The 17788-nt window shown below is 49.6% G+C and overlaps 2 protein-coding genes across 2 annotated transcripts in view; one reads left to right on the top strand and one right to left on the bottom strand.

Moving 5' to 3' along the window:
• LOC6598564 (cAMP-specific 3',5'-cyclic phosphodiesterase, isoforms N/G) overlaps positions 1–17788 on the top strand; it is a 31620-nt gene extending 13832 nt beyond the window's left edge. Inside the window, exons 2-3 of the mRNA XM_026990462.1 lie at positions 7728–8945; positions 17608–17788. Of these exons, the coding sequence (XP_026846263.1) occupies positions 7879–8945; positions 17608–17788 (1248 nt within the window). The 5' untranslated portion in view covers positions 7728–7878. The remainder of the gene's footprint in view (positions 1–7727; positions 8946–17607) is intronic.
• LOC6598566 (katanin p60 ATPase-containing subunit A-like 2) lies at positions 8984–10717 on the bottom strand. Its single transcript, XM_026990559.1, has one exon. The coding sequence runs from the start codon at positions 10589–10591 to the stop codon at positions 9041–9043; it is 1551 nt and encodes a 516-aa protein (XP_026846360.1). The 5' UTR covers positions 10592–10717; the 3' UTR covers positions 8984–9040.

Genomic DNA, 17788 nt, shown 5'->3' with positions numbered 1-17788 from the left:
TTTGACGGTTGAAAGGCGGCCCTTAAGCACATTATAGTTGCCCCATATGAAGCGATCAATTAAGAGCTTTAAGCCGCATTCTCGCTGTCTCTCGTGCGTGTGCATTAAGTATGTAATCACCTGCCACGCCTATCCATCTGCCTGCCCACAAAATGGCACACGTAGCGTGTTAATTATGCCCAAAGGTGAAAGGCAATTGGGTTGAATGGAGGTAGAGAGAGACAGAGACAGAGAGCGAGAGAGTTGAGCCTTGAGGAGTCAACGGAGGAGTCCCTACCACCCTACCAACCTCCCACCCTCCACCCTTCCGCTCTAAGGTCGCTCTCTCATTTTTAAACATTTAATTTTAATTTAATTTATGCACACACACACACACAGCCAGAGACGGGATGGGGGATGGGGATGGGCTTCTCTGCTGGCATTTCCACCTTGTGGCACAACCCCCCCCCCCCCCCCCCCCCGCACGCTTGGGCGCACATTTGGCGGAGTGCATTAAATGATCATAAACTAATTAAGTTGTTTTCTGCTGGGATGCCAAATGAATAAATAAATAAATGGCAATGTGTGTGTGGCAAATAGTTTTAATTTTGTTGCAGACTTTCGGGCGTTTAATTTGGGATTTAAATGAGACGAAAACAGAAAAGTGGGCGAACCAAAATCGGGGCTTTAAATGGAAATTAAATATACAACAGATACTTTTTGTATCTGTATCTTTTCGTACTCCGTTTTGCACTACAGGAATTTCAACAATTTACGCATTTTTCTCAAAATTGTTTTCATCAGGAATTTTGCAGCCTTTGGCCGTTGCCTTTCGATGAAAATGAGGCTCGTTTTTCACACGTTTGCAATATTTAAATGTAGATAGAAGCCCCTCCCCCCCGGCCCCCACTCCCCTCTGTCTGTCTGTCGCTCTCTCTTTGTGTGTCTGTTTTTATTTACAATTTCCTTTTTATTTTATACATTTTGTTGGCTTCTTTAAAGGCGAAAAAGGAAATGCCTTTTGGGTCAGTTTTTTCGTTGGTAACATTCCTGGTTTCCAACCTTTTTCATGGCTCTGTAACTGCTTGCAGTTTATAACGCCTCACAAGTGCTATCAATGTGCTCACACAGATACACACACACACATGAATGGAGAGGAGAGCAGAGCAGAGCAGAGCAGAGGCTTTGCCTTTGGCTTTGAGGCTGTGCCTGACTTGAGTGCTTCATGCAATTTTTGTTGCCTGTACAGACAGACACCGACACACAGATACACACACGGACACACAGATACACACAGCGACACACAGATAGGCAGCAGTCGATTGTTGCTACAAGCATAATCGTTGCTTATTGGCAGCTGCTGCCTGCCATTCCCGAGCGATAAAGATGAAAACGCTGATGGCGCAAAGCTTCCTCCCGAAACACACACACACACACATCTGTATCTGGTGTATCTGTGTGGCAGTGAAAGAGAGAGAGAGGGAGAGAGAGAGCGAAGAGTAGAGAAAAGAAAAGAATCTCCTTAATCTGCATATTTTATTTAATATTTCGAATACCCTTCCCAAGACACCAATACTAATGCCTAGATGTGTCTGTGTCTGTGTGTGTGTGTGCCCTTGCCAGATCCTTCTTTGATCCGTTTTCCAATTAGAGATTCACTTTTGCGTTCAGTTCCAAAGAAATGTGGTGGAACAATAGTGCGAGTTCTAAACGCATTTTTCCATGAAAATCCAAATTGGATTTTCCCTGGAAATGCTACAAACTACCGTTCAAGTGGCTTTTAATTGCGGCTCTTGGTTTCCAGGGTTTTCTAAAATATTCCCTTAATTCTGTCTGCACCGGAAAGTGTGCAAAACTTTGCTTTAAATGCCATGGAAAATGGACTTTCCAACGAAAATTCAGTTTAGGTTTTTTTTTTGTTTTTGCTGTGCACCAAAAAGCAGGCAACACTTTGGAGAAGCTGATGAAATTAAAGGCGATGGAACAGGGGCTGGGGGGGGGACGAGTCGAGTGTGTGACACACCTGGCGGCTGCCCGCCCACGTGGCAATGCCAGTCCCCCCGGTCCCCCCCTTCAGGCTGTAGCTTTTACATAAAGCATACTTTTAGGCAGCAGCAGCAGCAGTATTTTCTACTGTCACATTTAATTGAGTTTCGCCGAGGCCTCTGCCTCTGCACAGCGCTAAAAGCAACGTCATTTAGAGCACCCTCTGCTACCCCCCTCGCCCCCCCTCGCACATTCCTAAGATGCCTCAGCTGTGGCCCTTCGTTCCTCCCTTGGTCGTTGCTTTCATTGTTCTCGCTGGCATCATTTAATTGTCAAAAGACTTCTTGCCAGAGGTGGCAAATGGTGGATTTTAGTGGCTTCAATTTCAGTGGCGTACAGCCAGCGGGGACCCCCCCTCCCCCCCGCCGTCGGCAAAGCTATTTTTATATGACAATTCTCAATGTCTTGCCGTCCAATGTCTGGGCATTTCTTTCCCTCTCCCTCTCCCTGTACCACCTTCTACTTCTGCTTGTGACGTCACAATTTGCAGCGACAAAAGGAATTACAACTCATAAAGCAAGATGAAAGGCAATCGATGATGAAGCTGAGACGATGGGCGGAGGTTCAAAGGAAGGCTGGAGGAGTGGCACAGTCCAGGTAGAGTGGGGATACACACTGAGAGAAATGGCATAGTCTTGGGCAGAGCGCACCGCCTCGGGACATACTCGCTGCCTTGCCAACGTTGTCCTGTCATTGAAATTACGAATTGAGTGGACACTATTTCTTGTCACGCATAATTTTCCGTGTGAAAGAACATTGCGAATGCCAATTGCCAATCTAATGGAAAATTGAAATAGTTTAAATGAATTTCCTCTGAATTTGGCATTGAAAATGCTTTCATCGCCAATCTGTTGCCATTCTGGGTGTCCAAAGCACCAATCAGCACTTTCGAATGAGCGGAATTTATTTATTTATACGAATTCCAGTGATAGATAGGGTTTGAAGAGAGTATTGAGGGCAGAGAGCGGGGATGTTGGAAGCCCCTTGGTATCCATTGAATCGGTAGCCCTTAAATTTGCCTCAATTTCTGATTGAATCACTTTGCCAACCCCTCGGCTAATCCGCTTAAAAGTAGGCGAACAAAAGTTGTACGTCTAGAACTTGAAACTTTCCCGCCACAAGGAGAGGACACAAAGGACCTCCTGTGGCCTCCTGGACAGTGTCCCGGCAGCCAACACTTTTACATCTTAATTATATTTTCTACACATAATTTAATTGCAGCTCTCTCTATTTTTTTTGTTGCTCTTTAAAGTGGCGAAAACTTTCACATTTTTCGTGAATTATGCAACACACAGACAGACACATGGGGGGGGGGGGGGGGCTATGTGTGGCAAGTGGGGCGTGGCAAGTGGGTTAAGTGTGTTAGCTAAAAATTCATAGCACATACACCAGACAGGGTGCCAGAGGGTGCCAGAGAGCGCCAGAGAGGGGCGAGAGGGGCGAGAGGGGCGAGAGGGGTGGCAAGGAGCGAGGGAGAGTGCACTTTTGACACACATCTACTCGTACGTACATGCATGCAAATTGCAATGCCATTAACTGTGCCTGTGTGTGGGCCCTTTGTGGGTCTGAGTGTGCGTGTGTGTATCCGTGTACAGTCAATACGTTTTGACACTAATTTGGTCAGTATTTGCATTGAGACCGACCCTCCGGAGGCCTCCTCCTCTCCGCCCCCATTGAGAATGGCATTTGCCAAAGGCCATCATCAGCCAGCCAGCCAGCCAGCCAGCCATCATCGGCATTCGGCCAGATCATCATCGTCACGATTCGGATTTCCATTTCCAATCACCTTCCACCTCCGGTCCTCTGCCTTCTGGCTCCTGGCTTCCGTCCCCTGCCTCTGCCTCTGCCTCTGCCTGTTCCTTGGGACTTGGCAGAACACAAAAGCCTTAAATTGCAGTTGGGACCAACAAACACTGACACATCAGAGAGACACAGAGGCCAGGAAATGACGCAGACGCCAGGGCGGACGCCTGACAGACAGACAGCCATGGCCAGGAGCCAGCAGTCCTGGCCAGCCCGGGGGCTAGGGAAAGGGAGAAAGTAGAGAGAGCGGAGAGCCACTTAAACTCCCAAATAAAAGCCAGACAGAAGGCAGCCAAAGAAAACAAAAAAAAAAGAATCTGAACGGAAGAAAGGGAGATAACTCTTCGGGGGACAATTTTCATTCTTTTTCTCTCCGAAGAAAGCAGATTGCCGAATCTGCTGGCCACGCACTAGCTCGTGCCCTCTCTCTCCCACACACACACACTTTTCCTCGTGCAATGTGCACATTTTTGTCGTGGGAAAAGTGGAGGCAGAGTCCTGCTCGAAGTCCTTCAGCATTCAATGGGATCTCCTCTCAAATTTGAGGGCAAAGTATTTCATGCGTTGAACGTTGCCTTGAATCGGGGGGGAGGGGTGGGTGGAGTGTGGAGTGGGGCTAAATATCTCTTCTCGCCCCATTCGAAATGTTTGCCAAATATTTTATCCATTATGCCGCTCAAGCCTCATGTGCCATGCCCCATGCCCCATGCCCCATGCATTTTGCTTTAAATACTTTGCACACCCCCATTCCCTGGCCGAAACTATGCGCATATTTTGAAAGATGTTTTGCATTAAGCAGGGGGGCAGGCGGGCAGGCGGCGCCCGGCGGATGCAGGATGCGGATCCTAAAGAGAGAACATTATTTATGACGTGGCCGTAGCGGAGGATATTAGGGCTGACGATGACGATGATGATGATGTTGGTGTTGCTGTTAATGGGGTTGCATCTGTGCGGGGCAAGGGGCTGGCGTTGTTAATGGATTGTACACACAGAGGCATGAACCCGTCTCCCTGGAGCCTCCTCCTTCTCCTCCTCCTCCTCGGGTGATGCATTTCCATCGGTGGATATTTAAGTGCATCTTGAGGGGTCTCTTTGGTCTTTGATTATCTCCTGCTCTTACGACTATTTTAATCCCCATTTTAATATCTATCGAACATGTTCGTGCGTGTTTGGTTTCCTTCTTTGTTTTACAGAGAACGTTGCCAGTGTTTGCTGGTGCTTTTTAAGCACTTAATCCATCAAACACACAAACTGCTTTCGGATTTGGTCAACACACTCCTTGCAGCTCTCACACACGCTCCTTCATTCCAGTATGACAGGGTTGCCTTTCAACGATTACGTGTGACTGGCAAATGCAAAATAAAAGTCGCTATAAATCGATATACGAAGAAAGAGGGTTTCTCCTCTTGTGGGGGAGCCCCGCCAGAAGCTAGGGTATTCCAGCCCTCGACTTGGGGGTAACCCTTCTAGCCGTCCATCGCGTGGCCAGAGTTGCCAGCTCGCTCTTCGTTTTTTCGGGGGCGACGTGCAGTCTGAAAGTTTTTCCCGTTGTCTGACGGGATTTTTATTTCGATTTCTCTTTTGGTTTCTTGGGGGGGGAGGAGAGGCGGGCAGGCAGCATTTTTATTAATGAAACACTATGTCAACAAAAAGAGAGGGAGAACAGTGGCAGACAGAGTGGCGGAGGGGAGGGGGTGGGGGAGGGGTACGATGTATAAATATTATGTAAACACGCAAACAATGAAGTGATTTGTTGCTACTTAAATTTTAGCCCCCGAGAGCGAAAGACAGAAGCGAAACAAAACGTAGCTCGGCTCTGGGGTCTGGGGTCTGAGATTGGGGCATGCCTCCAGCATTGAGATGCTGCCCAAACACACACATTGTATATATTATATAGAATGTGGAATTAGTTGCCAAAGAAAAGAAGCAAAAGCAACAGAAAGAAAGAAAAAACAAAAAAAATGAAGAAAAATTGAAAGGAAATATTTGTGCCTGTGTGTGTGCGTGTGTGTGAGTGTGTGTTCGCCGGACCAGGCGCAGTCGCTGTGAAAGTAGCAAAACATCGCCCCAGGGTCCTGCCCCTCCGCCCTGCTGCTGCAGCCAGAGCGAGAGAGAACGATGCCTGTTTCTAGCTTGTTTACCAACACTTAGAGAGCAACCGCCCACCACCCAGCGTCAGGGGGAGGGGCAATGTGTGCCCGACGCGATAAGCAAGCCACAAGATGAGCTCCACGCCACAGAAGCAAGACCCTCCCCCCTCCCACCACACTACTACACCCCCTCTCTAGCCACCCAGCCCTGCCCAGTACCTGTAATGCGGCCTAGATGGCGTTGCAAAGGCTATATGTATATGTATGCACTTCGAAAAGAAACGTCCAAGGAGGCTGCGAGGGAAATATATAAAAGAAAAGCGTTTTTACTGCACTTAATTCACTTTGGATGCTGCCTCCCCCACCACCCACCACCCACCTGTCCTGCCCTGCCTCTGAGTTTTCTCGACTTATTTTTTTTCTCCTTTTAATGCAATTTGAACAAATTAAAAAGTAGTACGTGGTGGGGCAACTGCAGCAGGTGCAGCCGACTGAGAGACACCACCACTTGGCGGCCCCCATCTGCCGTCTTTCATTCGAACTTGTACGGCTTCCCCGCCCATAACTTTCATTAAGAAGACAGAATGTTGGCCAATTAAGCGGCCTCCCACTTGTCAATGCATTTGGGGGCTTCCCGCTCCACTGAGCTGTTGGCCTTGAACCTGAAAACGGGCACGGTCTGAGGATCCCAAGAGGATTCTGCAATAGAGCTGCCCCTCGAATGGCGAAAACAACACAAGATCTACCCGTTAATAATGCTTTCTTTTCTGTGGAAGTCCGCATAAACATTCACACGTGACTGTCACTTTGCATGAGTCCTTTCGGTTATGGGAACATCTTTTTAGGGCCAATGAACGTCCTTCAATGAATGGTTCCACGTGGAACCCATGGATATAGGGGTTATACCCGCGAGTCTGTTGCAGTGTCCCTCACGTTCCACGTTCACAGCTGACTGGCAAAATTGAAAGACCCACTGAAAAGGGGCCCGGGGAAATACCGTGAATGGCAATACCACTTAAACCGGTCCTTCTCCATGGACTCCCTCTCTCTCTCTTCGTATTGCTTTTTCCATTTGGGTTAATCGTGAACTTGAAATAATGGTAATTGGCAAAGTGATTGCACAAATTGGTCTGGACATTGTCTCTGGGTCTCTCCAGTCCCGTAAGTGACCTTAATCCCTGACCTCCTTGTCGGACAGCCAGCCAGCCACCTCATTGTTAAATCATTTCAATTATGGATGAACTGAAAAGTAGCTTCTAGTGTGGGGAGGATACCATCATCATCATCATCATCGTCATCATCAAGCAGCAAAGCTCCTTACGGGCTTTAAGTCCGTTCTGTTGTTATCCAGGGCTCCTCTCCACACGAGGGGACCCCTAAAGGACAAAGAGAAAATGCTGCTGCTTTGTCCTTACAGACGGGCGGAGGGAGGTTGGGAGGGTGGGTACTGTATATCTGTGTATCTGTGGGTGCAATAATTGTGCATTGATTATCATAATATTCTCGCATCGCCATCAAAATTGCGCATCAAATCAGAGCTCCTTCGAGTGTCAGTGTTCCTGTGGCTCAATCGCAACAGTTTATCAGTCAGTCAGTCAGTCAGATACAGATACAGATACAGATACAGATACATAATACAGCCAGAGCAATGGGCAAACCAATGAAGCGTGGATCAGAGGGAGAGCGAGAGACCCTTTGGACTGCCACGTGTCGCGTCAGTTGCAGCCACACACAGCTCCCATTCTGCCACTCTGCCACGTCGTGTGCTTCCGGTTCCGTTCTCATCTCCGTCTGTCATCTCGCTCGCAGGGGATTATGTTGATGCGAAACGAACAAACAAATTGAACCAATTAAAAATCGAAATAATAATCGAAAATAAATCGAAACGAACAAATTCGCGTAAAGTGCTATCGAAAGATGAAAGAGATCTGAGGAAAGGAGGGACGGAAGGAGCTCCACCATGATTGCCACGCTCTTCATCATCTTTGCATTTATACGCGCCTTTCCCTGGAATCGTCGTCGACAGCCCCTGGCCCTGACCCTGGCCCCAGCCGAAGGATTGGACCAGCAGGAGGAGCAGCAGCAGCAGCAGCAGCAGGAGCATACCCTGGACAACAACAATCGGCCGCGTCCCTCGATCTCGATGGGAGCTGGGAGTGGAGAGGGTGTGCCCCGGGCACGACGCAAGTCCTCCAAGTTCCACGAAGTCACCTTCAGCGGCAGCGTCGGCGGAGGCGAAAGCGATGGCGATGGGGAGGCTGGCCCTGCCACGGCCACGGCCACGGATATTCAAATGCCTGGAAATGGAAGTGGAGCCCTCGCCGAAGCCGTGCAAGGGGGCAGCAAGCGGCACTCACTGAGCACCACCAGCAACTCCAGCTCGGCCCCGTACCGCCATCTGAGCACCACCGGGACCGGGACGAGCAGCAGGTCGCGGGGCTCGAGGGACTACCACGAGTACTACCAGCTGCAGCAGCAGCAGCAGCACTCGTCCTCCCTCTCCAACGGGGGACGGCGGGCGGGTCTCAGCCAGCGCAGCGACACCATGGCCACGGAGGCCGAGGCCGAGGAGTTCGAGGAGGACGAGGAGCGGCCGCCGTTGGACGACGACGAGGACGAGACGTACGATCGCGAGACCGAGGAGTTCTACAGCAACATTCAGGATGCCACCGGACCGGGTGGCAGCTGCAGCCGCAGAAAGCGCTCCTCGCTGTTCTCCCGCTCGGACAGTTCGGCCACCACCACCTCGTCGAGTGGCGGGGGCACCTTCACCGGCGCCGGGGCGGGGGCGGGGGCCGGCGGGAAGCGCCGTTCGGCTGCCTCCATCATGTCCTCGTCCGTGTCCTCGGATGTGATGACCAGCGATCGGCGCAGCTCCACCACGACGGAGAACAGCATACGCTCGGTGAACGCCGCCGGCGGAGGGCCCGGACCGAGTGGCACCCAGCAGCGGCGCTCGAGCGGTCGCATCCGACGCTACGTCTCCCGCATGACCATCGCGGGAGCCAGGCGACGGACCACCGGCAGGTAATGAAGGGGGGTGGGGGGATTGTTATGTTCTCGAAACTTTATTTATAAACAGCAACAAAATAGAAATTATAAGCGGATCGCCCTTGCTTCGATCAGGAGCCATTGTCCTGCTGCCATTGCTCGTGCTTGGCCAGCAGCTTCTGGCCCAGGGGTCGCACCTGCCCGAAGGCCTGCTCGACGCTGGCCTCCAGCGCGGCCTGCGACTCCTTGGAGGCACCGTCGGCGGGGGGAATGCCGCGCGTGGCACAGCGCACCCGCTGCATGCTGATCTCCTTGCAGGCCAGACGGATCTCGTCGCCGGTGAACTGGTCGGAGAGCCGGACGAGCCGCTCGAGCAGGCTGGCACTCAGACTGATGCTGGAGCCGAGCAGGCGGCTGATGAGGGAGCTGCGCTCGGCCTGGTTGGGCAGCTGGACGAGCAGCTTCTTCTCGAAGCGCCGCAGGAAGGCCTCGTCGATGTCCCAGGGCAGATTGGTGCTGGCCAGCACGAAGACCCCCTTGAGGGTGTGCTCCATGCCGTCGAGCAGCTGCAGGAGCTCGTTCTTGAAGCGCTTCGAGGACTCGTGATCGGTGGCCCTGTCCCGCTTCGACGTGAGACTCTCGATCTCATCGAAGAATATCACCGACGGGGCACGCCGCGCGGCCATGTGGAAGAGCACGCGGAGTATCTTCTCCGACTCGCCGCGCCACTTGCTCACCATGATGCTGGCCGTGATATTGAAGAAGGTCACCTGGCCCTGGGTCTCGGCATAGAGGGCCTTGGCCAGGAAGGTCTTGCCGCTGCCGGGGGGTCCGTGCAGCAGCAGCGAGCGCCACGGCCTCAGGCCGTGGGCAAACAGCTGCGGGTACTCGATGGGCGTCAGGACGGCCTCCTTGATCAGCTCAATGGCCCGCTGATTGCCGCACACATCGGACCACCGCAGCCGGATGTCCTCCCGCAGTATGGAGGTCTTCACCAGCTCGGCCAGCACCTGCCAGTCGAGGGAGGCGAACAGGGCGTCGTCTCCCCCCGAGTGTCCATGCTCGATGTCGCTAATGCGCAGCGGAATCTCCGTGCTGCTGCTGCACTCGGCTGTGGCCATTTTCTTGATGTGCAACTGTGGGGGATTGCCATTTCCATTCTCATTCCGCTGCTGCTGCTGCTGTTGCTGCTGCTGCGTGGCATCGTTATTCAAACTGGCAGCAGCCGCAGCTGTGGCAGCCCCCATTACGGCATGCCAATTGCCCATCGAGTGCTGCCCATCCTGTTGGAGCTTCGACTGTGGTGGCTGTGGCGCCGGATGCTGGCCCTGCTTGCCGGCTGCCGCTGTATGGCTCTGGCTCTTGGACAGCTCCACCTTGAGCTTGGGTCCCATCTTCTTGAGGATGCGCGGATACTTGCCGAACTTCATGTTGAAGAAGCTCGCGTACTCCAGATACATGGCATCCAGGTCGATGTTGTCGCACAGCTCGTACTCCTCCGACAGCCGGCCCTCCCCCTTGAGGGCCTCCGCGCTGCTGTAGTAGCCGTTCTCCACCAGATACCGATGCATCAGATAGAGAATGTTGCGTCGGCGAGTGCTGAAGTTGCGTACATCCTCGCACAGGACCGAATTGGCAGCCGTTGCCGTTACGCCGTACTTGCCGTGGGCCTTCATTTTCATCCAGATAGATTCCCCACAGATAAACAGAGCGCCAGAGAGACGAGGGCGAGAGAGAGAGTGAAAGTGGGCTGTGTTCTGAGAATTTCTGGGCTTTACTGAGATGACGGCAAATTCCCAGCCAGCATTGACTTCCAGGCATTTCAACCGTTCCGATTGTTTTCCCATTTCAAACAGAGTTGCCATAACAAGGGCTCAGGGTTGCCAGGGGCTACTGCTCTGCAGCTACTCCTCAAACAGTGCGCCTTCTCTCGGGGCAACCGCAACCAAAAACGAGCAGGCAGTCACGTTGTGAGTCGCAGCTAGGGCCGCGGCTCTGCATCCATACCCGATACGCAGTCAGTATGGCTCTCCTCCGCCAGAGGGCGCACACTGCACGAGGAAGAGGGAGTTGGGCGTTGGGTAGCAACTGCAAATGGATTTGTGCCTTCTGGCTATAGTAATCCGATCTGCTATCTGCTATGATTCTGCGTGATTTCAGTGGGAGGATACGAAATTTGTTGGCTCCAGCTCTTATAGTCTCTGTCTATAGTCTTTATGGGTTCCTTCTGGGTGCCTCCATCTAATATACCCCTAAACGCTTCGAGTACTGGGTATAAAAAGACCAGAGAGAGAGGCAGCCTGAAAATGTGGCCAATTTCGGGTGGATAAAGGTGCTCTAGTGGGCTTAGATGGTACCCCAGCTGGGGATGGTGGTGTGCGTGTGTCTGTGTGTGGCATGCCTCTGATCTGTGTGTGGCTGTGCGTCAAATTGGTGCGCTAATTAAAAATGCGAAAAGAGCATGACGAGCAACAGTCGGCAATCAACCGAAATATGGAAATGTATACACTTTTGGGTTTTTCAGAATTGCCTGCCATTTGGATGGGATTTGGATGGTCTAGGAAATTACATTTCGAATCAAATGCCTGTCCAGGACTGGCCCCCAAATTAACTGCAACCTAAGTGGCGTATCGAAAACCAATCAAGTTCCAAGTGCGACTGGATATCCCTTTTGCCACGCACACTCTCCTTTCATCCCTCAATTGGTTAGGGTACTTAATTGTTCGTTATCCCCCCACCACACCACACCACACCACACCACACCACACGACCACCAGCGTGCCACACCAGCACTGCGTCGTTGCAGGTTGAATGTTGCCAAGAGCCGTCTCGCTCTCTACATGCTCAATTTGGCGAGATGACGGCAACAGCTGCTTCGACGGTTAATCAAATGCACGGCGACGCAGACGACAACGCAATGAAATGAAAATCAGCGCGGAGCCCGTACACGCAGGCACACACACACACACTCACACACAGCCCCTTGCCACGCCCTCGTCTCAGCCATCACTCTGTCAAATTATGCAACATGCAGGGGCACAGGCAGAGGCACAGGCCCAGGCAGACTCTCTCTACCAGCAGCCATCCATCCATCCATCCATCCGTCTATCCGTCCATCCATTTCACCTTGCCTTTAAAAAACATTAAAGGTGCTTGGGATACACCATCCGCTTTCCAGCGACGGGACGGGTAATTATCCTTTTCCTCCCTTCGGACGAATGAAGGAAGACATGCTCCGAGCCACTCTTCTTACACTCAGAGAAAAAAATCACTGAAATTTGAATATTAGATAAAACATCTACAAATTTGAAACGAAAGCGGTTAAATATAAAATTAAAATAAAATAAAATATTAAATTTTTAATTTTTTTTTATTTTTTTTTTTATTTTAGTTAAATATATTTTACACATTAAATTAATTAATTAAATTAAATGAATTAAACTAAATTTGTTTATATTTATATATAAAATATTTTACACTTATAGATTAAATATATTTTTCCCATATAAATTAAAAATATAATTTTCACGTATCAATAAAATACTTTTCACATTTAAATTAAAATAAATTTATTTTTCTTACTTAAGTTAAGAATATTTATTTATTTAAATCAAACATATTTATCATACTTAATTAGGCAGAATATTTGTATCTTACTTAAATTAATATTTTTATTAATTTATTAAGTTAACCAATACATGTACAAACGTATGCCATTTTTCTCTGAGTGTAGTACCGTATTTGAAGTGATTCCCAGACTTGAGGAACACCGATGCGAGTAGTGGATTCCTGTCGGTGGAAAACGCATCGTGTGGCATCGCCAGAAAGCACCTCAACAGAAGTACGGCCATGCTGGATGAGATGCGGGACGCAGTGGGGCGTAAAGGAGGGGTGGCTGCGCCCATTTCATTTCGCCTCGCAATTTTAATTTGGTTTCTTTTTCACCCCACACCGCCCCAGTAGCCCGCCTCGTTGCAGTCTGGCAACGAGTCCCCCCTCAGGCCCCATCTTTTGATGCTGCTGCTGGTTCCCCAACCTCCATCCTCCACATCCTTCGCATCCATACAGCATCCATGCATCCTCCGTGGCAGTCAGTCTCCGGCTTTTGTTAATGGCCTTGTGACAGTTTTTGCTCTGCTTCTGTCTGTCCTTCTTCTTCTCACACTCAGAGTTGCAATCGGCTGTTGCTCTGTCCCTCTCTCTCGCCCTCTCTCTCTCTCTCTCTCTGTCTTTCTTTGGGCATCGCTACTTATTTTGGTTTTACTTTGGTTCGGTCTTTGGATTTTGGTTAGTTTTGCGACTCTTTTTTTCTTCGGAATACCATTTCCTCTCAAGGTCTCTCAACTAACGAGACATCCTGCTGTAGCAGCAGCGAGAGTAAAAGAGAAAGCGAGAAGGCCACTTACCCCAAAAACAAAGTGAATGATTTGTGAATGGCAGCATTTAAGGGTGGAGCGGTAGCAGATTCATTTAGGGATGTACATCACTGAATGCTTTGATGGATTGCGTCCTATCAATGATAGGAGCCACTAGTCGAAGATACGTCCCGCGTAACCGTTTTTGGGGGCATGCCTGACATTTTCTATTACCAACCATCGAGTCGTTATATTTTAGTTCGAAAATGGTTTAGGTTGAGGATCATCGGCTGGCCGCTCACAAGGTTCCCGACTTCTTCCTCTTCGTTCGATCCTTAAGCGTGCTTGTTCTTCGTATTATTTAGATTGTATTCCACAATTCCTAAAGGTTTCCTTAAAAAAGACGAATGTTTGGAGCCCGTTTGAAGCTCGTTTACCCGAAAACGCGTACGAAAAAGTATTTTTGACAACAAATTTTCACTCTTCTCGGTCGCAGGTGCCTTTAATGGGAATATTAGATTTTTGTTGCGTTTTACAGCACACTTTTGCGCGTTCGCTTTTGCCTATCAGCGCAACTGTTGTCATCCCTTGCAAAAGGTTAAAATATTCATTTAGTCCTTAAAACAAATTGATTTAACCAATGGCATAATTGGATAATAGAAGATTCAACTAAAAGCGAAAAAGAATCAGCTCGCTGAACTAGTTCCAGGTGTTGCAACTCGTTTGTTGAGCGTCTGAAAAACAAACGAATGCTTTCCATGAAAAGTGCTTAACACTTTTCACCCACACAATCCCACATGTTGTGGAAATATGAGGGTGACTGCGAGTGTTAGTCGCGACTCTAAAAAACTAATTAAGTTGGCGTAGGGCATTGAGCTTAGCGCACTCGCTGGTCCGCTCGCTCGCTTTCCATCTCTCCCTCTCTCGCTGTATGACAACTATGAGGGGCAACTTTGCCTTTTGTCTATGCCAAACAACAATGACACTACACACTCTTACACACGCAGACAGCACACTCATACAATCAGCATGCGTCGTTCATTTATTTGCACATATAATTAGGCGCAGGGAAGAGCTGCCGTCGGGCACACTTCCACTTCCACTTCCGTTCGCCATGCCCCACACACTTGCCCCGAAGCAGCAGAGCAACACCAATGGCATGGACTCCTCCCAGCACTCCCGATCCCCCAACAATGCCAATCTACTTCTTCTTCTGGCCTCCTACACTCCGACTTTCGCCCAAATCCGGCACTGCGGGATGGGGGAGAGACTGTTGTGGCATGTGGCGGCTGCTGGCTTAAAGCGGTAACCCGGCACGTCACAGCTTAAATGTGAGAAGTACACTCATCCGCTCTCCTCAGTGCTCTCCTGCCCCACCCTATCGCCTTGGCACACTCTTCCGCCTTCATCCGCCTGCTGTAATTGTGTTTTGGTTCGCCTGCAAGTACATATGCAACAAGAACAAAAACGGGGAACGCTGTGTGCTCGCCATTCCGACTAAGAGATACCTCTCAGTCGGGTGGGTCTGCGTTTTACTCGAACTTTGAGATGGCAGATGGCAAGCGTTGGAAGAACTTTTGACTAAGTATCAATAGAAGGACAGTACAAGATCAGTAGCAGATCTTCATGCTTGGGGCGACTCGTTACTCTTTTCTCGCTGGATAGATACTGGACTTGCGAAGCTTTCTCGCTATGACATGGCGAACCTGCTCGCTGCTCGCTACTCTCCCAAAAGAGCCACAAGAGAGGAGACAAGACACAGTCTTCTGGAGCAGGAGAGTTAATGCACTGAGAACATTCTCGTTGTCAGCTCGTGCACAGGGCCTGATCAACTGAGATCAATCTTAAGATTCGACATGTCCATGCCAGTGTTGAGGGCTGTCTGCTCTTCGCGTGATGCAGCGAATGAATACACCCGTCCTGGGGCACTGCACGATTAGTGGGGTATAATAAGCCGCCTTGATGAGGACCAGGCCACAGTAAAGTGTAGGTATGTATCTATAAGATACTCGTGGGTCGTACACGAGCTACGAGTAGATGTGTGTGTGTGTGTGTGTGTGTGCTTGTGAGGTGATAGCTCAAAGTTGAGTGGCATTTGCCGCACCTCCTGCACTCCTGTTGAACCTCAACCACAACCCAAGAAGCAAGAGCAGTGGCACTCGCCCCAAGGATGTGTGGCACGGGGGCTGCTTAAAATTCAATTGAATTCCGTGTTGCTTTCATGCTGCTTTAAGTGCCTTGCCACACAGCCAAAAACACTTGCTGCCAAAGCACTTTGCTGCAACTTCGCGAATTGTGTGTTGCACTGGACAGGCGATTCATGTTGCAAGTGGCAACTTGCTCTTGCTCGAGCTCGAGCTCTTGGTCGCTGTCCTGTCCCGTGCTGTCTCTCGCAATTTCTCTCGCAGGATTATTGTCTTGCTAGCTTTTGTTCCTGTCTTCCTTTTGCCCCTTTTTTTTCGTTGTTTGTTTGTTTGTTTGAGCTTCTCGCTTTTCGCTTATTTCTTTCGCTTTGTCTTTTTGTTCCGCTGCTGCTGACAGGATGCCGAGGACACTTTATGAGTGTTGAGTATTCTGTTGTTGTAGTTGTTGTTGTTGTGAGTGCGTTAACACAACGGACGGACGGGTGGCTGGGTAGAGGGGGGAGGGGGCTGTCAGGATAAGCAGAGAGGCGCCAAGTATTTGGCGGACATTGCAAATGAATCAACGAGTGACTGAAAAAGTATCTGAATAATGAGTCTGTGATCGAATCGAATGCATGAATAATGATTCAAACACAAAAAAAAACCAATTCGAGGCTGAAGTTGCAGGTATCTCATGGAATGGAATGTAAATTCACCAATTTCCCAGCTGGAGGGGGCAGAAACTACAACGAATGCAACAATGTGTGTGTTTTGTGGCATGTGGCATGTGGCATTCTGTTGCGCACTCTCTAAATGGAAGGAAAATATCAGCTGCTGCACAGAGTGGGGCACGGAGTGTGGCAGAGTGTCCGTTACACCATTAAAAATACAACAACAACAAGAAAAACTGAAACTGAAAAGCAGCCAAAAACTGCAACTGGAAACCGAAAACTGAAAACTGAAACCGAAACTAAAAACTGTTTTGTTGCTGTTGCCACAAAGTATGCCATGGAAACTGGCGACATTGTTGATCAACCCCACCTTCCATGCCCCATGCCCCATGCCCCATGGCCCCCCTCCCCCTCCGCACAAAGAAAGCAACAGCAACAAGCGGCAACAACTTTGTGCCAAGTTTACTTAATGACCCCGATATAAATTTTACTTAAAACATCATTTTTCTTTACGACTTACCGACCCTGTGCCAAAAGGCCTTTCAAGGCGAGTGAAGGGCGGGCGGTAGGGTAGGCGGGGTGCTGTGGCAGGATATGCGACCAGCTGTGCTGCAAGAAAGTTGCGGCAAGTGCCTCGCCAGTCTTTTGGGGCCAAAAACATTTCTATTTCTATTTATTATTATGAAACAAAACTTGAAAAGCAAAACCAAACCAAAAAGAAAAAGAAAAGCAGACGAAAGTCAATGAACCGCAAGGCAAAACGGGACATCTTTCGGGATATCTATTTCTATTTAAATCAATCTATGGCTTCCACCATTGCCTTGGTATTGAGAGCGATGTGGCATGTTTTTGGATCCCAAAAGTATGCACTCGAGAGCCAAACGACAGATGCAGTCCTTCACAACTCGATGGGTAAAGATTAGAGAACCAAATCCCGAATCGTGGATGGCCGCTCGCCTATGGGCAATTTGTACTGCGCCCTAGTGGCTGGAAAGCTCTTCAGTTCGTGTCGTGTTACGCCTGGCGAGACGCCGCCGAGCGGCAAATTGAAGTCCATGTATCGACGCGCCGCCCAATGATGAGCTGGCATTCTGCTGATGGAAGTTTTTCACTAACTCTTGCGATAAAAGGACTCCACTCCACTCCGCTCTGCTCCCTGGAATCGAGTGAACTTTTCTTTCACATTTTTGCAGACTTTTGCGGAGGGAACGAGACTGACTTTTGCTTTCGTTTGCACTCTGGCGTCGTTACAACAATTTGTGCCAGAAAGAAAAACTTTTTGCCGCAGACAACGAACCGAAAAAAGGAAGAGCAACAGCAGAAGGCAGCAAGAAAAAGATGTCTAACGAAATGAAACTTTAAAAGCGCCTTGTTAGGCGCGCTTCCGTTTCCTGAGCAGCCCCAACATTTCATCATTACCGCAACGACAGACCATCCCACCCGCCCCTGGACCCAGGTCCTCCCTATGCCCTATACAACACGATTATATGTACATATATCTCTGTACTAATTCCATATTTTGCTTTGCTTTTCTTTATTTCATTTACAGTTTCGATGTAGAAAATGGCCAGGGCGCTCGATCACCGCTTGAGGGCGGTTCACCCAGCGCTGGTTTGGTTCTACAGAATTTACCACAACGTCGCGAATCATTTCTATACCGCTCCGACTCCGACTTTGAGATGTCACCCAAGTCCATGTCCAGAAATTCAAGCATCGCTAGCGAAAGGTAA

Source organism: Drosophila persimilis, unplaced genomic scaffold (genome assembly GCF_003286085.1).
Source record: "Drosophila persimilis strain 14011-0111.01,24,50 unplaced genomic scaffold, DperRS2 tig00000579-arrow-pilon, whole genome shotgun sequence".
NCBI lineage: Eukaryota > Metazoa > Arthropoda > Insecta > Diptera > Drosophilidae > Drosophila > Drosophila persimilis.
Note: the sequence above shows the minus strand (reverse complement) of the source record. Positions and strands in the feature narration are given on the sequence as shown.